At 42.8% G+C, this 19,068-nt stretch overlaps 2 protein-coding genes across 2 annotated transcripts in view; both read right to left on the reverse strand.

Moving 5' to 3' along the window:
• ZNRF2 (zinc and ring finger 2) overlaps positions 1-12,561 on the reverse strand; it is a gene marked incomplete at both ends in the record, with an annotated part of 56,726 nt that extends 44,165 nt beyond the window's left edge. Inside the window, one exon of the mRNA XM_082478957.1 lies at positions 12,075-12,561. Within this exon, the coding sequence (XP_082335083.1) occupies positions 12,075-12,561 (487 nt within the window). The remainder of the gene's footprint in view (positions 1-12,074) is intronic.
• RPL14 (ribosomal protein L14) overlaps positions 1-19,068 on the reverse strand; it is a 291,729-nt gene that overhangs the window by 156,060 nt on the left and 116,601 nt on the right. The window lies entirely within an intron of this gene.

Genomic DNA, 19,068 nt, shown 5'->3' on the forward strand with positions numbered 1-19,068 from the left:
AAAATCAGAAAGATCCCCAAATTGATATCATCTCATCTAGACCAGAATACCTTCAGGTCTCCCATTCTCAGCTCATTACATCACAGCTACAGCTAGAGTAATTTCCATTACTAAAAGGTGGCATAGCCCAGCACCCCGTTTCTCAGCATAGTTAGCAAGCCAGAAGCACCACCAAAACAACAATATGGCTGTACAGCTTTTCAGACTTGAAATGCCAACTATGGTCAATACCATGCTACACTCTCATTCAACACCACATTACACTCTACACTTGCCACTTTCATTAGTTAACATTTAACACTTGGTGGAACAGCAGAGATGGAAGGAACAACCTGTGGATAGCAAAATACAAGAACCACCTCTCCAGTACACTTCAGCAGGGATCCACTTCATTTTTTGATGCTTTTAGCAACTTCTGGCTTAGCTAAGTACATGTTTTTCATCAGCAAAATACCAGGATAAAATACAAAATCTGTATGCAATTATTTTCATCAGTAAATTAAACTTCAGCTAAAATGCAGGTCAGTATCATTAATCTGCTATTAAAAATCAGGCAACAGCCATACACAAGCAAGTATTTTGCAGAGAAAGACTGCCATATCTGTTACAACAAATATAAAGCAAGTCATTCTTAGCATTGATAAAGACTGTTCAGAGTAAAATTATTTAAGAGTTGAAAGAAATTACAGAAGTTAATTCCTACTGACTTTTCTAGCACTACTAAAAGCAAAGATTGCAGCAGAGGTCCTGAAAATTTTGTGCTCTGTCACTTAATAATAATAAATAAATAAATGAAAAGGTCTAATATTTAACAATTAAAAAAAAAAACAAACCAAACTATTTAGCCAGTGGTCAAAATTACCTTGATAAAATATTACAGCTAGCCAATCCCTAAAAGAGAATCAATACTGGCCAGCATTTAAAAACTAGAATGCTTTTTGACAACCACTCCATGACCTCAGGTTCCATAACTTCATAAACTTGCGTTACCTGTGTGGATAGGAACAAACAATCTCAACACTGCTGTCAGCCCAAGCGGTCTTCATAAAGCTTAATTCTAGCCCACTTTTCACAAATCAACAGATTTCCCCAACATATTAAATTGTTTAACAACGAGAAATAACATCACCTGAGCTTAAAACTCTTTTGAACATTTCTTCTGAATAAAGCTTTAAAGCAAAACGTGCAATCATTAAACACATTTAAAAGGTTAGCTGCCTGCACACCGGTAGATGGAAGTCATATATACCCAGCCCACCAGAAGGTACTCTTGCCCCCCAGCTCCAAAAATGTTCATAATTTCCTTTTGACTTCATCAGCTGAGCACAACTGTGTGCTTTACAACTGGAGGGGCACAGTGGAGACAAAAAGGAGAATAACCTGGGCTGAATGCATCATCCCCTACACTTGCACAACACAAAACACATTATTTGTGTTAGCCTTCTTATTTCTTTGTTTGCAGCAGAACTAGTCCCACATTGGCAAGGAACATTTCCTCCACTCTCTAGTTTTATGCTGTCACTGGATCTTAGTCTTATCAAGTGCATGAAAACCAAAGTTTATTTTAGCACACGGCTTATTATGCTAGCAACGAAATCTGTATTTCCTCCAAACTGGAAGCTATTTCAGTATTGTATTTTACTTCAAAAGCATTTTAAATACTTTGTTTTTTCAAACCCATGTTTACAAAGAACCCCAGTATCATCTGTCTTTGAAAATGTTATCACTTACAAAATACACAAATTCACAGATATGAGATATTTGGATATATACTAATCCAAGGCTGAGCTGTAGTAAACATACAATTAAAGGACTGAATTCCGTCCTTAAGAATCGAGGCAATGCCTGTACGCTTGTCATCTAGTATCTGAATGTTAAGTCATATAGTATCCAAATGTTAGGACAGCTGAATTAGATATTCAAAGTGTGCTTCTTTGATGACATGCAGCCTTTTTACATATGTGAATTTCATGCTGTTTTCATTCACGTGCTGTTCTACTAGATCATTTCTCGTCAGCCAGCAATAGCCTTATGGCTCTTTTGCATGGGTGGAGCAGGTAATTTATTTTGTTACGCAGCACTTAAAAAATACCGAAGCAGTTTTACAATTATGTTTTACTATTTTGGAATTGTAATTCATTAACAGATTGATAGAGCTTTAACAAAAAGCAAGGTCTTTTTTGTTTTGAACTCAAACAATCTACTTGTAATATATTTAGTACTACCATTATACAAAGGAAACAAATATCTATCCACACTGATCTGACTACCTCTAACAACTATACTCATAACGAGAGGGGGAAAAAACAAACCAAAACACTCAAACCAACTCTAATTGACCATTAAGGTTGCAAAATCACAACAATGAGAAAATTGAGCTCTAGGAGGAAAGTTGCACAGGTAATCGTGTATTTGGACACTTCACACTTGAACTCAGTAATACTGCCTTTCAGGACACTTCATCAAAATTGTCTCTGAAGATGAATCATGCTTATCCAGTTTAAGAGAATATAGGAGCCCTGAGCCACTTGCTGAACAAGCATAATACGGACAGGCTGGAGCAATGGGCCAAGGCCAATTGTATGAGAGGCCAATCATATGAGATGCAACAAGACCAAGTGCTGGGTCCTACAGTTGGGTCACAACCACCCCAGGCAATGCTACAGGCTTGGGGAAGAGTGGCTGGAAAGCTGCCCAGCAGAAAAGGACCTGGGGGTATTGGTCAACAGCCAGCTGAATATGAGCCAACAGTGTGGCCAAGGCGGCCAGTAGCGTCCTGGCCTGTATCAGCAACAGTGTGGCCAGCAGGACTAGGGAAGTAATTGTCTCCCTGTACTCGGCATAGGTGAGGCTGTGTTCAGTTTTGGGCATCTCACTACAAGAAAGACATTGAGGTCTGGAGCGTGACCAAAGAGCCACGAAGCTGGTGAGGGGTCTAGAGCACAAGACTTATGAGAAGCAACTGAGGGAACAGGGGTTGTTTAGCCTGGAGAAACAGAGGCTGAGGGGAGACCTTATCACTCTCTGCAACTACCTGAAAGGAGGTTGTAGTGAGGTGGGGGTTGGTCTCTTCTCCCAAGTGACAAGTGATAGGAAAAGAGAAAATGGCCTCAGGTTGCACCAGGGGAGGTTTAGGCTGGCTAGTAGGAAAAAATTCTTGACCGAAAGGGTTGTGAAGCATTGGAACAGGCTGCCCAGGGAAATGGTTGAGTCACCATCCCTGGAGGTATTTTGAAGACCTGCAGATGTGGTGCTTAGGGACATGGTTTAGTGGTGATTTTGGCAGCTTAACGGTTGGACTCAATGATCTTAAAGGTCCCTTCCAACCTAGACAATTCTATGCCTTCCAACATTCAGAATGCAGGGGTGTGATTTTAAACTCATTACTCTCAAAGGACAGAAAAACACCCCAGAAAAGAGACAGCAAATTCTCAAGTCTGGCATCTTAGGCTACTTCAGTCATCCTTACTTTAGGCTATTCTATTCATCCTTACTGATGCAGCAAAGACAATGACAAGAAAGAGGACTGCCTCATGGTGAAAGCAGATAAACGACTATAGAGAATTACATTTTACTATTGTCACTGTTCTTTATATTCTGGAGATTGTCCACCGTTATCTCTTTGAAATTTGCTTAACTGATGATGCTCTGCTCTATCTGGTAGGGCCACAGCATTTTCTCAAGACAGGCTAGATCTTTCCCCATAATGGAAGTTCAATCCATATTCATGCTAAAGAATCAAGGAGGAGTGACGTTCTTCAGTCCACAAGAAATAAAAGTCCTGATAGCTGCAGGTAGTCAGGATTCAAAGGTGACATGATTTTCAGGGAACTATGTAGGATTCTTGGCAGGGAGATAGTTTATTTTCTAAGTTTTCCGAAAGACTATCACTAGATTGTTCTAGATTTCATTATAAAAGAAAATTTTTTAAGATTCTCAAAATACTGTCTGTGTGTTCAAGCAATCTGCAGAAAGCACTTCTAAGCAGACCTTTCTTTTGCTGCACATGGAAAACTTCGCCAGTTTTAAATTCCTGTCATGAAGGCCATATCTGTTAGCGTACACTATGACAGTTTTTATTTTCACAGCACAGAAGAACTGCATTTAGGTTATGCTCAGTACCATTCAGCAAGAACTCATCCTTCAGTTTTGTGTCAAACTCAATACTTGAAGACAGATGCATTTGTATTTTAATCAGACATGGGTCCCTCCTCTTTTTGCATTGAGTCCTAATAATTTCAAAAATGCAGTAAGTGCCTTAACTATATTTCAACTCAAGCAAACGTATATACACCTACACTTTATGAAAAAGTTTTCCAGGAGAATCATAACTTAAGCTTCATTTTTCCCCGCAGAATAGCCTTTATGCACGTTCAGGCAACACACTAGAACTGACATAACAAAGACTTATTTACTAGCATTGATACTACTTCAGATGCTCAACTAACCTCTCATATCTAAAAACTCCACTTTCAATTTTTAAATCTGTAATGAAATTGCAGTATAAATCAATCTGACATAGGGACTAATTATGGGGTAGCTCCACTAGGAAGTGTTTTGGAACACCATTAGTTTGAAAAGCCATTTACAGTTAAAATGTTGCTAAACAATTGCTTTATATAAATAACACTTGGTATGGAAAGCCAAACGTATCGTAACAGCTCATTTTTTCTTGCCATTATTCTTAGGTGAATTTATTATAAGTTACTAGAAGACATACAAAGTGCATGCCAGATGAGAACTCTGTATTTATAGCACACTAAGTCGGTCAGCAAACAGAATCTACTAAAAATATCCATAATGGTATGCAGCACACCCACCCTTTGGGGACTATTCACACGCTGTGGTGGTCTGATTTTTAGACAGAGCAGACAAGGAAGAAGAAAACACCCGTGTAGGTCAGTTCCTAAAGACTAAGAGTAATGGAATCGAATCCCATACAACGCTTCATATTCTCTTTGGTAGGTAGTCAGACATCCTGAGCCCTACAAGATTTTTCTGCGTGCTTCCTGATCTCTCCAGGTCAACACTATGCAATCTCCAAGCAAGGAACAGAAGCATGAGCCAAATGAAAGTGAGAACCAGCTCCGTTCTTACTATGGCTTATCCTCTCATTTTTGCAAGTGTCAGGAATTTGAAGCCTACCAAACAACAGACACCAGACAGCTCTGGATTCACACCAAGAAATCCTTATGGAAGTCGCGATGATCATATACAAAGGAAAGGTGGCCTTGGGAACATAGGCACTTGTTTAGGAAATACCTAACCAGAGAGTAGACAGCAAAAACACTGTTCTGGATGCCTATGAAGTGCTGTTCTGGTTTTACTCAGGTAACATGTTTTTTTTTTTACACAAATTGCTTTCTTTTGATGTATAAGATGCATGTCTTTAAAGAAATTCCAAAATAAAAATTCAGAGCATTTGAAGGTTTCTCACTGTTTCTTTTCACAGTTTTAACATCTGCAAGAACACGTTCCATTACTACAGTAAATGAACACTATCTGTAGAAATGACCATACATCTGTCCTGAAACTAATTAAACCATTAATGAACAGTAGACAGCAGAAAAATCTTGAAAATAATATAAATTTGGTTCATACATCTGCAAAAGCAGGGAAAACCTACCCAAAACCCTTCATAACATTATTCAAAACTTAAAAGTTTCATGCAAGGCTAGGACAGTATATCAAGAACTTTTATACGATGAAGTTTTCCATGAGCAGCTGGCAGGAACAGGAGAGGAGAACTTACCCAAACAGATGGGTAGGCAATGTGTTTTAAAAATAGTGCTGAATTTCTAGCAGTGACAAAAGGCTTTCTTTATAAGACAAAGAAATTGCTTGGGAGGTTGTTGGAGACTAGTCTGCAATTATGTGAGAGAACATGAGGAGAGGCACACTGTCAAGATATCAGAGTTGGATTTGGTATTCAGAAGACAGTAAAGGAGAAAGCCTTTGTTTGAACTGGCACTGCAAAGGCTCAATCAGGTATTATCACTGTCTTGATAGCCAAAAGAAATATTTATATATGCCATTACGATTAGGCTGTTTCCTTTTCTTCAGACCATTAACTATTTACTTTTCTCCCCTAAATGTAGTACTGCCATTTTTATTATTTGGTTCTCCTACCCCCTTTTGTTTACCAGGCAGTAGGAAGAGAAGAAAAAAGAATTGCTTCAAAGATCTTCTAACACTTGCCTCAGTCTTTACTCCAGTGCCCCAAGCCTCTCACCATCACAGAGACCTGGCTCCCTCTTCAACTGATGGAAACCCAACACAGCTCCCATGAGTTTCACTAGTACTACCAGAAGATCCAAACAGTGCTCATTGAGTTCTTTTAGCTCATTTGTCCAAATATGTGGCATTTGAGACTAAAATCAGCCTCCTGACTAAGCTGGAGCAGGTCAGTGGTGGTGGTGGACTTTTTGCTTCTTTTTCCTGTCTCCCATCCACTCGTTAGGAGAGTTTATGTCTCTGCTGCCAACAAGGAACTGTATGCTGCCCACTATATGTATGCAGGAACAGAAGAGCCCACTAAATACAGGAACAGCAAGACCCTGAAAAGGGACTGGATTTCTCAAATTCATCTGTCAGAACACCTCTTCTGAAACTCCCTATCAATAGACTTTATCCTTGGTCTGCTTTCCTAGCCCATTGGATTCATCAATCTGTATTTTGGTTAATGCAATGATAATACATTTCCAAAACCTCCCTTATCTTCAGCAACTGCTGCTGAAGTGACTCTTCTCTCTTACTTTGGAGTCAGCTCATAGTTATAACTGAAGGGAAAATGAGGCTCACATCTATCTTCCCCCCCAGTCTGTGGTTGTTGTGAAGTTATCTGTACATGTACAGAGATGTTTATATTTCTGTCAGCTCCCACATTGGTCTCCATTTTAACCTTCTTCTACAATCAGCAGACTTCAGCCAGCCTCTCACTGTTATTGTTCTCATTTTTGCAAAGTGGACAAGCATAGATATGATTGTGTTTCATTGGTGCAGCCAAGTGAAAAGAAACAAATCAAAACACCAAAGCAGAGACAGCCTCTTAGCTTTCACTGCTCTGCACCTTGGAAGACTTATGAACAGCAAGACTATCTGAAAATGTACATGAGATTTTTTTTGTGTTCGCAACAGCAAATAGCGGTGTTATCATACCTCTGAAAAAAAAGGCAGAATTTGTATGGAAAAGTTATAGCTTTTATTACACTGAATCCTTGCACTGTTTCCTCATTCTGAATTGTTAGGAAGTAATTTAGAGAAATACATATTGTATCAAAGATTCACTAGCCTTCCTCAAACATCCAAAAAAAATTTCCAACTGCCAGGAAAAGAAGGTATGTCAAGCAATACCAAGGTGTACAGACTGAAACGACAATAGCAAGTTTTGCTGCTTCTTATATGATTCACACACAGGATAGCCGAATAGTCTCATTGCAAAGCGTGCTTCCCAACACTTCCCTCAAGTCAGGGGGCAAAGACCTCAGCTACAACTTTGACTGGCAAAACAGGAGCAGCATTGAAGTCTGAAGTGTTTAAGAGTTTCATGATTTCTAAAAGCAATAGTACTTGTGTGATACTGTGAGAGAAGGGCATGGAAGTGATGAAAAGATAGTCGTACCCCCTGCAAAGGTGTGAGAAAGATGAAGTGAATGTCAAGAACATACTCAAATGTACCATATAACTAAACAGACCAGATGGAAAACAAAACAAGATGTGGCTTTCTAGACAGTTTGTGAGATGTCTAGAAAACTTCTTTTTTGAGATTTCACATCATTCCTCTACTTTTATCTGCCTCCCACAATCCAACGAGTAATTCAGGTTATAATCTGAGGTTTCTGTGAACTTTCTTCTATAGAGTGAAAAATTCCTTTAATGTTTCTACCAGTTTTTACTACAAACAAATGCTATTATAACATAGCTACAATGTTACATACTGTAACATAGTAACTGGCAATAAATCCTGCACTGTAAAATAATTCATAAAAAAGCCTGATCATTATTTGGCTTGAGAAGAATGTAACAAACTTTCTTCTCCTAATAAAACTGAATAGATGCAACTTAAACTCCAAATTATTACTCCAAGTCTTGACATAGGGCTGAAAGTTGTAAACAGTTGTATCTGACAACATTATGTATTTAAAAACCTCTCTATAAATACATCATATAAAATTGTGTATTACCATATATAACACAAACAGATTTTGTATAATACTTGTACAGCCTCTGCTCAATCAACTTGAATGAAGAAATTATGTGGAAATTTAAAAGACTCAATATGTAACATTTCTGCTCCTTTTCAGTTGAATTTTTACATATTCTTCCCTAAGAGACTTTTAAAGACAAAAAATATTTAAAGGCTTTATTCTCATCGTATAACAATATTCCCAAGAAGAGATTCAAATTTGAACAGCAGAAGGATACTTATAGTAAGTGTTTTCACCTAGAATTCTCCTTTTTGTGACCACCCAGAAACAGGATCACAAACATGAAGTGGGTTCGGAGGAGCTGTCAACATTTTAAGTGACAGATGTAACACAACAGCAATTACTCAAAGCAAAGAAAATTCCAAAAGACAGTCCATTTTTATCTGAACCAATTGCTGTAAGCATCATTGACAAAAACAAACTGTATTGTAACTACAGCAGTAGCTTTGCTGCAGTGCTGACAGTCTACGCAGGAATACTTACTACCTAAAAACACAGTGGAAAAACTAACTATGGATCTCAGGGCCAACTCTTCTACATGCTGTTCTTAACAGGAGGTAAGAATATTTACTTTGGGGCTGGGAGAGAGGGGAAGTCCCATTCACTGCGGAACAGAGCGGGAAACCACTGGTCAAAATTCCCGATAACAGTGTTATCACCTTAAAGGAAGCTGGAACTTGGCACTGTGTTGCAAGAAAGCTTGAATGTCATGTGCAAGTTTGGCCTCTGCATCAGGGAGTGCCGTAAGATTTTATGGAATTTGGGTCTCGCTCTGCTTAATGCTCTAAGCCTACTCCAGGCATGCTTGCAGCGTAAAGTTAAACACATATATATTTCTGGTTTTGTGAGATGAAAGCCCCAATTATTCAGTGAATTGAACTCTCCCTGAGATGAGACTAAGGTTACAGAGCAGTATTTACTCTGTACTTTGATGTACATTTTACTATGTACTTTGATGATAAAGGTGCACTAGCCTGAGGTCAGACAGAAACATCAGACCTATACAGGCAGGAAAGGCTGCTGTTAACTGCATTTCCTGTTAAAGGAACACAGTAAATAACTGATCATACTTTCCAATATGTTAACATACAATGACATACTACATTTTGTATTCTCATTCAAATGGCATATTAACAAGCATAGTATGGATTTATGTATGTTACACTAGAGAGTATTTATACATTACTTCAGTATGCAAAGCTGCTCAGTAAAAGTGACAATAAAGTGAAATTCACTAATGGCAAATTAATTACAGTAATTTAATAAATGCAACACCCACGTCACTGATTGATGAAGCCAAGCAGTATGCCTAAAAACAAACAGTTGGAGATTCGGTTCAACTTATGGAAGTTGTTCTTCTTTTTTATTTTAATTTTCATAAAATTGCTATGCTAAATCTCAAAATTAATTTGGGTAGTTTTCAATACAAAAGGAAACAATTCAGCTAATTTGCAAGTTACAAAACAAGGGAGGGGACTTCAAGCATGCTTATGATACACAAGATAAATGCCAGATACCACACCTAGACAAGCTTGAGCTAGTTACCATCAGGACAAAAACAATGCTTCAAGTTATTTTTCATCATGCTGATGCTACTAAACGTATGATCTCCAGTGGGGCTACTCATTCCCAGCATCCAATTAGTACAAGGAATCAAGAAAACACAAAGCATGCAACTAAATAAGGAGGCCAACATTCAATGGGATGTGGTAGAATGTATCACTGATACCACAGAATATTTAAATTGCAAAAAAGAATAATGTTTCAAGTGAGGCCTTCTTCACAGGTGTTGCAGTATTATGATTAAACAGTTATTCATCCCAATAAGAAATACTAAGATTTTTAGAAGAGAAGACTCAAGTAGATTCATGACCTTCTTGTGACCACATAAGGACAGTGTATTTTGAAACTTGCTACTCAAACCCCTAACATATGGCATTCCTCATTTATTAGTCAGTAGATAAAAAGAGTGTACCTCTCCTGGCACTTTTCCTCACCAGGGAAAGCAACAAGCTTTGCATCATTTCAGCCTATATCCTCTTTAAAATGCCAATTTCAGAGATTTGCAAAAGACAAGATATGGTCTAGTACAGCAATTAATAGGTTAGTACATGCTATAGAAAATTATGATCAAATTCAGAGTTATTCTGAAGAGACCTTCATGCATCTGAATAAGCAGACGGTTATTGATCCTCATCACTGCATTTACATTTAATCCACTCCCTCCTGGCAGCAAGGCAGGTTGAAAGATGATGTTTAAGCAAGGAGGAAAAAAAAAAAAAAAAAAAAGTTTTACCTTTGAGCAACAACTGGCTACATATTTTAATGATTCCCTTGTGCTTAGCACGAACTGCACAGTACTCTGTGGTAAGGCATCCTTTCATCACTAAAATGCACGCACCTTCTTCCCCCACAAGTAACCTTGATGGCATAATGAACATCCTTGCAACAAAGCACTCCTATTGAGCAGCTTGGTACTATGAGAACAGTTATGTTTTCTTTCTTAAGGGCAAATATTCTTTTATCGTAATAGGTCTTGACAGCTTTCTGTTAATATTCAACCACTGCGCTAGGAGGAAACAGTTTTAGACCTAGGAAGTAACAGCTATGCTGTGTTCAGGTCAACACACCAACGACATATAGGTGGCAGGCCACGTGACAGAAACCTCTCACACCCCTATAAGGGTCAGACCAAAGAGAGCTCTGCTTTAGTTAAAAACAGGTTGCATTACAGAAAAGAAGAAAACTCAGGCTGCTACAAATAGTATTCACAAATGGATTAACTAAAATACAGAAACATAGGAATTTTACATTAGCCTTCTCTTCCCCAAAAGACAGCTTTTGGGGAAGTTGCTTAGTATTTAGACAGATTATAATGCATGTATATATATATATATACACATTAGAATTATCAAGAGAATGGATCCATTAAAAAAGTCACCTTGCACCTTAATGTTTGACTTAAACAATGACCTTTAGAATAAGCAGTACTGAAAGTAGTCAGCAACTTAGAAAGCAGTTGGCAACTTACAGGCAGATTTTTAACTTTAAGGTAAAGAACACACGCAGTAAACCACAAGTCCTATACCAGTCCTATTCATCTCAGTATCACAGGAGAGACAAAAAGCTATGACAACTTGCTCCACTTTTAATACGCCTCTTAAAGGGCCTCAGCTTCTTGGTTAATTCAGAGTTTAGCGGAGTGTTTCTCCTGCCTCAAGAGTACATCCTCAAGATCACACGGTACCGGTGCTGCAAGCCTGTACTTGAGCGACACGGACAACTAGCCGGCTCTACTCATCTCTTGGGGAGGAAATAAACAAAGAAACTTACTTTAACTTCTGTTCTTCTTAAGAGACTTTGAGAACCGAGAACTTAGAAAGAGGAATAAGTATCAACCACATATTAATCAGTGCCTTAAAGAAGGGTTTGGTCCGATTTTAGAATAAACGGCGGAGACACATGATCCAATTAAATTCTAATTATGTAAGTAGTAGGCAAGAGTATTTACACAGACACTGATTACAGCTATTAGAGTCTGAAGTCGCCGGCCGGAGAGGCTCCGCTTCCTCTTCGCCGTCCCGACCGCACCGCCGCGGGGTTCGTTTCATTTTTAACCTCCCCCTTCCACAGCTCTCGTTACAAACAATAGGAGACGGCTGACTTGAACCCCCCCCCCCCCTTCAAACCGTGTTCCCCCTCCGGCGGGCGCAAGCCTTGGAAGAGCCGCCGTTCTCCCCAAAGTGATGATTCATTAGCCGTCCCACCTCCGGGCCGGGAGCCGGGGAAGGAGCTCCCCCACCCCTCGCCCCCAGCCCCGCAACAGCGGGAGAGGCGGCTAAACCCTCCCGCCGCGCCGGCCCTTACCTCCGAACAGGTGCGGCGAGAGGTGAGCAGGCAGCGAGCCGATCACTAGCCGGGGCCCGCCGGAGGAACCGCCGCCGCCGCCCCCCGCGGGCCGCTCCCGGCCGCCCTCCTCCGGGGTGCTGTTGACCGAGTCCTGCGAGCCGTAGGGACCGCTGCTGTGGGGGATGTTGAAGGCGGACTGCGCGGCTCGGGCCCCGGAGGCGGTGGCCCCCCCTAACGACCTGCTCCGGGGTGCCGACCCCGCGGCACCCCCCGCCGCCGCCGCCGCCGCTCCTCCTGCCGCCGTCGCGCCGCCGGGAGCGGCATGAGGCGCCGCCGCCAGGTGCGCGTACCGCCCGCCAGCGCCTGCCGAGCGCCCGCCGGTCCCGTTAGCGCCGCCACCGCCGCCGCCGCCACTGCTGCTGCTGGAGGAGGAAGGTAAATCCCCGCCCGAGTACGCCCGGGTGCGGCCGTTGGCGGCGGTGGGGCTGCTCTGCTTCGCGCCCATGGTCCCGCCGCCGCCTGGCGCTGCCCGGTGCCCTTCGCCGCCGCCTTCCCCGCGGCGCCCGGGGACGGTGGGAGTCCGGCCCCGGCGGGGGCGATCCGAGGCGCGGGTCGCGCCGGGGAGGGGGGAGAGGGCGCGTCGGGGGAAGGGAACGGGTCGCTCGGTGGGTCGGTGTCGAGAGGGGAGAGCCGCCCGCCGGGATCCGGCTCAGCTGGCGGCCCCGGCGCGGCCGTTGCTCGCGGGTCTGGGGCGCCACCATGAGCTGCTCGGGACGGTGCTGGCTCCCGCCGCGCGGCCGCTCGGCTCCGCCGCTGCTGCTGCTGTTCCCGCTGCCACCGTGACTGCCGCCGCCATCCTCCTCCTCTGCCGCCGCCGCTGAGCCCTGTGGGGGGCAACGGCGGCAGCAGCGCCGCCGAGGCCGCTCGCTCGCCCGCGGCGCGCCGTGCCTGTGCCGAGGGAGGCGGGAGGGGGCGGTCACCCCGGCGCAGCCGCTCCTCTACCGTGTCGCCATACTGGGGGCGGCACCAGCGGGCGGGATGGGGAGCGGTTACAGGCGGCAGGGGGCCGCTGCCGCTTCTCCTTCCTTCTCCCCCCCCACCCCGCTCCGCCTCCTGCCCCTCTCCTCACGCAAGGTGCGGGGGCAGCGCCAAGGCGGGCCCTGGGCGAGGCCGCCCTGGGGGCTACCAGCCTCACTCCTCACGGGAGGGAGAGTCCCCGAGGTGGGGTCGCTCGGAGCGCGGGGCCGAGGAGAGAACCTGCTGGAGGGAACGCGGGGGGGGGAGGGGGGTTCGGCTGCCTGCTCGCCTGGCAGGGGAAGCCCGCGGGGCACCGGAGCGGCCGCCCCGGCGAGGAAGGAGTTAACAGCCAAACTGCCGCCGGCAGAAGGCGAGCTGTGGGGTTTGCAGGCTGGGCGCGCGCGGCGGCTGTTGGGGGCGGCCGTTGGCGGTGCCCGCGAGCCCCGGGCGCGAGGAGGAGGCGGCGGCGGCGGCGGCGGCTCCCCCCCCGGGGCCGCGCTTCAGTGTGGAATCCCGCCAGGTGAAGGAGAGGAGCGGCCGCAGCGGAGCGGGGTGACTGAGCGCGGGGCGCTGCCCGCCCGAAGAAGGGTGGCCCTCCTGCCGCGCCGCTGCTGGGTTTGCCGTTGCCGCTGCAGCGAAGCGCCCGGATGCCCGAGCTCCCCGCCCCGGGACTCCCCCGGGCGGGCGCGGCTGCCAGCGGCTCGGCTGGGCCGCGCACCGGCTTGAGGGGCCAAACCCGGCCCGCCGCTGCCCCAGCCTGGGTTTGGCGGAGTGGTTGGTGCAAGGGCCGCTTAGCCCCGTCGGGAGCTTTCCCGGGTTAGGGGACTTCCAACCCGGGCGGTTTGCTGCGGGTCTCGGTTCTCGTGGTATATGGGGGGTGTAAGCTGGACAAGAAGGATGAAAATCTCTTAAACGTTTTGGTCACAGGCGGTATAGGAAAATCCTGTAGACCTCGGTCTCTCGCTCAGAGAAAAATACCACCTGTTATTATTGACGAGAGCTTTATACAAGGATTGACTAACAGCCGAAAATTTTGGCCCTGTGAATTATACCAATGGGGATAACAGGCTTGGTTTGCTCATGACAAAACGGTCAGAGACATAAAATTATTTTGTTCTTTCAAATTATGTGATATTGAATGTCATACACATTGAATTTATGTGAACATGATTCCTACAATCTGTCATCCAAGGTAAACTTTGTTTTTATAAATTATCATCTGCTCTAAGATAGGGTATGTCGCCATGAAGCAGTGCTATGCACTATCTTGGGACTGTCCATCATACAGTCTAGGTAAGGGTTCCAGCTACCTTCATGCCTGTGTCACAATCGCATAGTTGCCAAGCTATTTTACAATTAATATGATAAAACAGATCAAAACCTTAATTAATATACAAAGTATTATGTAACATTTGTACTATACATATTGCATGTATGTGTAATTATTACATGTATTATGTATATGTAATGTACAAATGTAGCATGTACATTACAAATACACATATGGTGTCTTTAATAGTTATTCTCCAATAGGAACAGGTGCAAAGGCCTCCCTTTCCCCCTTCTTTTGCCATCTATATTACAACTGCATGCAGTCGCTTTCTGGCATCAGTGCAGCTTAGTTCGATTTGCAAGAAGAGGCACCATAGCTTGGGATGGCAGAGGTGACCAGCCCAAACTCTTTGTTCTGACACTGCTTTCCTGGACAGCTGAGCCAGTCTGTGAATAATCTGAACCCTGTTTAGAGGATGCTACTGTAAACCGTTGCTGGTTTCAGGAAGAGGCAGTGATTCCACAGCTGTCTTATGAACAGCTTGGTCTTTTGTGTGCGGGGTGCCGGGCAGACATCTGGGGTGTATAATCTGCCATCCCAAGGTATGCCATCCCTACTTGTGAATGATAAGCTGCAGTCTCTGGTAGCAGTGGTAGATACCCCAAGGTAGATCAAGCACGAGCATTTTCTAGTTCAGTTTCCTACAGAAAGAAAATCAGTGTGAATATGCTGTCTTCTCTACCACTGGTTACTTTTGAAATCCTTCGCCGGCCTCAGCCAAATCTCTCAGAGACACTAACAGTATAGTAAATAAGCAGTTGTGTAGAAGATACAGATCCTATTAATGTTCCCACAGAACGGAAAGCTACCGTAGGAATTTCTATCTTGCTAGATTCCAAGAATCCTCATGGGCAAAGGATGTTGCAGACATGACTCATAATTTCTGCCGCTCACAGAATGCCTGTGGCATGTTCAGCCCTATCGGAGCCAGTTTAGAGGACAGCATGCTCAGAGTTTTCTGGAGTTTTTAAAATTTCCACTCTGAAGTACTAGTGGAGCTGGTCAGCTGCTAGAATAAACAACATTTTGAAAATAGTACACTGCTACACAGTACCACAGTACTTTTTGTAATTTCTTTACAGTAGATCTAAGAGTTGAGTGGGTCTTAAATATAGATTATAGTTGACTGTGAAAAGCCTTTTATTCAATTTAGGATTAAATTATAAAGTCTATGGGGGGAAAAAAAGCCCTCAAGACATCCTAACAGTTACTCAGTCTTACAATCAGAAAATTACCTTTAACAGCATAAAATATTTTACAGAAAGGAAGTCACAACAACAGAAAACCTGTATTCCCTTCTCAGAGAGCATGGCTGTTCCCACTGTGATGTGATTTTCTTTTTGCAGCGGGCTTCAGTTTTTGGTTTGCATCTAGGACATATATTTGCAGTGCTCTCACTATCAAGTGTGAGTCTAAACAGGACACATACCTCAAAGAACACCTACATCTTCAGAAAAGCAATGTGACATGCTTCTGAGCCATCTTTCTCCCCTCCATCCTTCATGGTCCTTCTTATAAATGGTTGAGTAGAAATTTTATTACGTATGGAAATTTGCTTTATATAGCCAACAGTACAGTTAGGTTTTCAAGCTAACATTTCAGCTAACAAATGACTGTCTACTAGCCATCAAGTCTTGTAGAGGCAAGCACCTGGCACTGTAATCTCCACCCATTTGTTCATTAATACACTCCAGAAGTACTTTGCATAAAAATTTCAATTTCCTACCCAGCATAGAAGATAACCAGTGACAAGAGGAAACAGTGCAGAGAGAAAGGAGAACATTTTGCTGTTGATCATATTTCCGCAAATCCAAGGACTGCATGAAAAGCAGATAGTTATGTAAAAATTTACTTCTATAGGCCTCTATGAGTGAATGCTGTTATTATTCCTGTAGAAACATATCTAGGGAATCTTATTCATAATTAAATAAGCACAAAATAGGAACTAACCTTCTTGTTCCTTGTCCAGGATAGTGGAAAAAAACTGGTTCAGACAGGCAAATGTACTTAGTGTTCTTTGTTATAAGCTGCATACCTCCTCTTTAGTTCTGGTTACACTACCTTGTCTATCAGCAAGTGAAAATAACGAACTTGTTTCTTGACCAGTTTCCTGGAAAAGACCAGGTGTCAGGTGTGCCCTAAGCATACAAAATTAGCTGTAAATTCATAGTATTGCATGTTTTGGAAAATGTGTGCTGATAAATGGAACACGGGTCTGAATTTTGCCCAACAGTGGGCTATGCAGGCAGATCATCCTCCCTCTTCCCTCCTGCATGCTTCTTTGGTGGCTTTTACAGGGATTCTGAAACAAGGTTTCAAGTGAGGTTTCATTTCTGACCAAAGCATCTGACCCTGAACTAAGGAAGCCAGCCAGAGGTTTACATTCTGTTCAGAACTGATCAGGCACTCATTTCTGAAGGAGAATGGTTTGAAAAACAATGGCACATGCTCATAACGTACAGCTTAATTTTATAATAAATTCGTGGGCTCCTAACAGGGTTTGGGCAACTAGATTGATCAGGTACCAAACTGGAGGTGCACGTTGTGGTTTAAAGAGATCAGTGCAGGTTTTACATTACTGTATATGTCAGCTGTTTAAAATAAATAGCACTGCACACCACTTCTTCACAGCTACTGAAAACAGAGACTTCTGAAGTGTTCGGTTGCTCAGAGGAAGCAAAAGAGAACTGGTTTATCCCTCTTTTTAGATATATTTTGGTATCAGTGTATCTCCAGCTGGTAAGTGATGTTTCGAAAGATGTAGGAGACGCTATTATCCAGTACCTTAGATTTTTTTTTTTTTTTTTTTTGCATTGAATAATTCTTTGTACACGTTGACTTTAACCCTATGAGGATTTATGCATATGCTTACACTGATGCATGGAAAACAGTCCTGCATATGTTGTGATCAGTCTTCATGGAATAAAAAAACTAAGCAGCTCAGAAAGCTCAAGATTTGGGTCCTAAAATTATTCTGGAAATGTGTGGTGATGCTTACAAGGATAAGGAAGTTTATCCTTGCTTTATAAAAATTCCGTTTAAAACCATCTATCTTTTGTTTGAAGTTTATGCTTTTCTGAAGTTTCTATCACACTGTAAACAATATGCTGTGTTTTGTATACTGGAGTTACCTCTAGAGAAAACTGATGCTCACAGAAAAGATAACATATTCTTAAAAATAATCTGACATTTTGACTGGACTTATTGATTGACCATTTTGCACAGGAAGAAATACTTGGAAATAACTTACTTGAATAAATGGCAACTTGTGCTGTGCACTCCATTACCACATGCTATAAAGTAGTACTATAAGAAATACACTTTAGTGTAACAATTTTAATAGGAAAGAGTATTAACCATAATTTCTGAGCTATTCTAAATGCACAGTTGCATTATCGTAGCCACTGAGTACCTTCATGGGTAACCAGATGCAATACTAAATGCCATTTATATGAATATGCCATTTTACTGCATAATCAGGCCAGTGTTCTTATTGGTTCTCTAATAAACTGTGTTGGTTTTACTTGTTTGTGGTTTTTTGTTATCAGCTTTGCGTGAATTATCCCATTGTCGAGCTTCCCCACCTTTCACGCATCTATAGCCCCCCCTCCAACACTGTCTTCAGAAGCTCCTGTGCAGACCATTTTTATTATATGCTCCAGGAATGACAGAAGACAAACAGCATCTCAGACTATGCCCATATCTACCCTGAAGGTATTTGCACCAATGCATAAATGAAGTGACATCAATACGTGTTTATCTGGGCAAGGTGTGATACACAGATCTGTGGGTATAGGACTCTGGGGGTAGATGACTTGACACGAAAAGGTCCCATCTAGCTAATTTTTCTGTTTCTGTGATTTCTAAGAAGAGGGGGTGGAGGACAAACTAACAGATGGGAAGTATGTTTACTCTCTCTTGTTTTCAGATCAGCACCCAGCACTACCAGACGAATGTGGATTCAGGAGCTGGGGGAGGACTGTTGATTGCCTCACCTCCCCTTACTTCTGCAGAGGGAAATAATGATAGTCTTTCAAGGTAAATTCCTGAATTACACTGTTCTGCCTTGCAATGTAGAGTGTGAGACCACGAAACCCTTTTGCACCTAGAGAGGCATCTGGCTTCAGAGAGCCTTATCTGAACAATTCATGATAGTTAATAGAGAAGGCACTTCAAGTCTTGACACAGTGAATATTATGCAGGTAAATCAGTCTTCAGAAGCTGGTTGCAGACAAGCTCTTTCACAGCATACATCTTTCATTAGCAGTACTAATTGCTTGAATGCTAGACATCTATAGAAAGAGGTGAGTAAATGGAAAACAGTGTTACAGAAACAATAACAAAGAGAAATATGTAGGAATGGTAGCAGGTGGTAGAGCCATGCGACATTAGATTTGCCAAGTACAATTTGTGTTCTCTCAGGTTCTGTTTTATCTGCCAAATATCACCTTAACTTCTCAGAATCCAGGAGAAAAAATACTTTTGTCCCTATTTTTGCACAGAATTTGCTAATATTTTCAATTGATAGTTTTCAGCACTATTCTTTTAATATTCTATGGCCTCCTACTTACCGTCTGCTACTGATAAGCCTAATAATGAGAAACAAAAACACACTAGGTAGTTGCTCATAAGGCTTTTAAGCACAGCTACTTGGGCAATCAC

The sequence above is a fragment of the Vanellus vanellus genome (assembly GCF_965231255.1).
Source record: "Vanellus vanellus genome assembly, chromosome: 2".
In the NCBI taxonomy this organism is placed as follows: Eukaryota; Metazoa; Chordata; class Aves; order Charadriiformes; family Charadriidae; genus Vanellus; species Vanellus vanellus.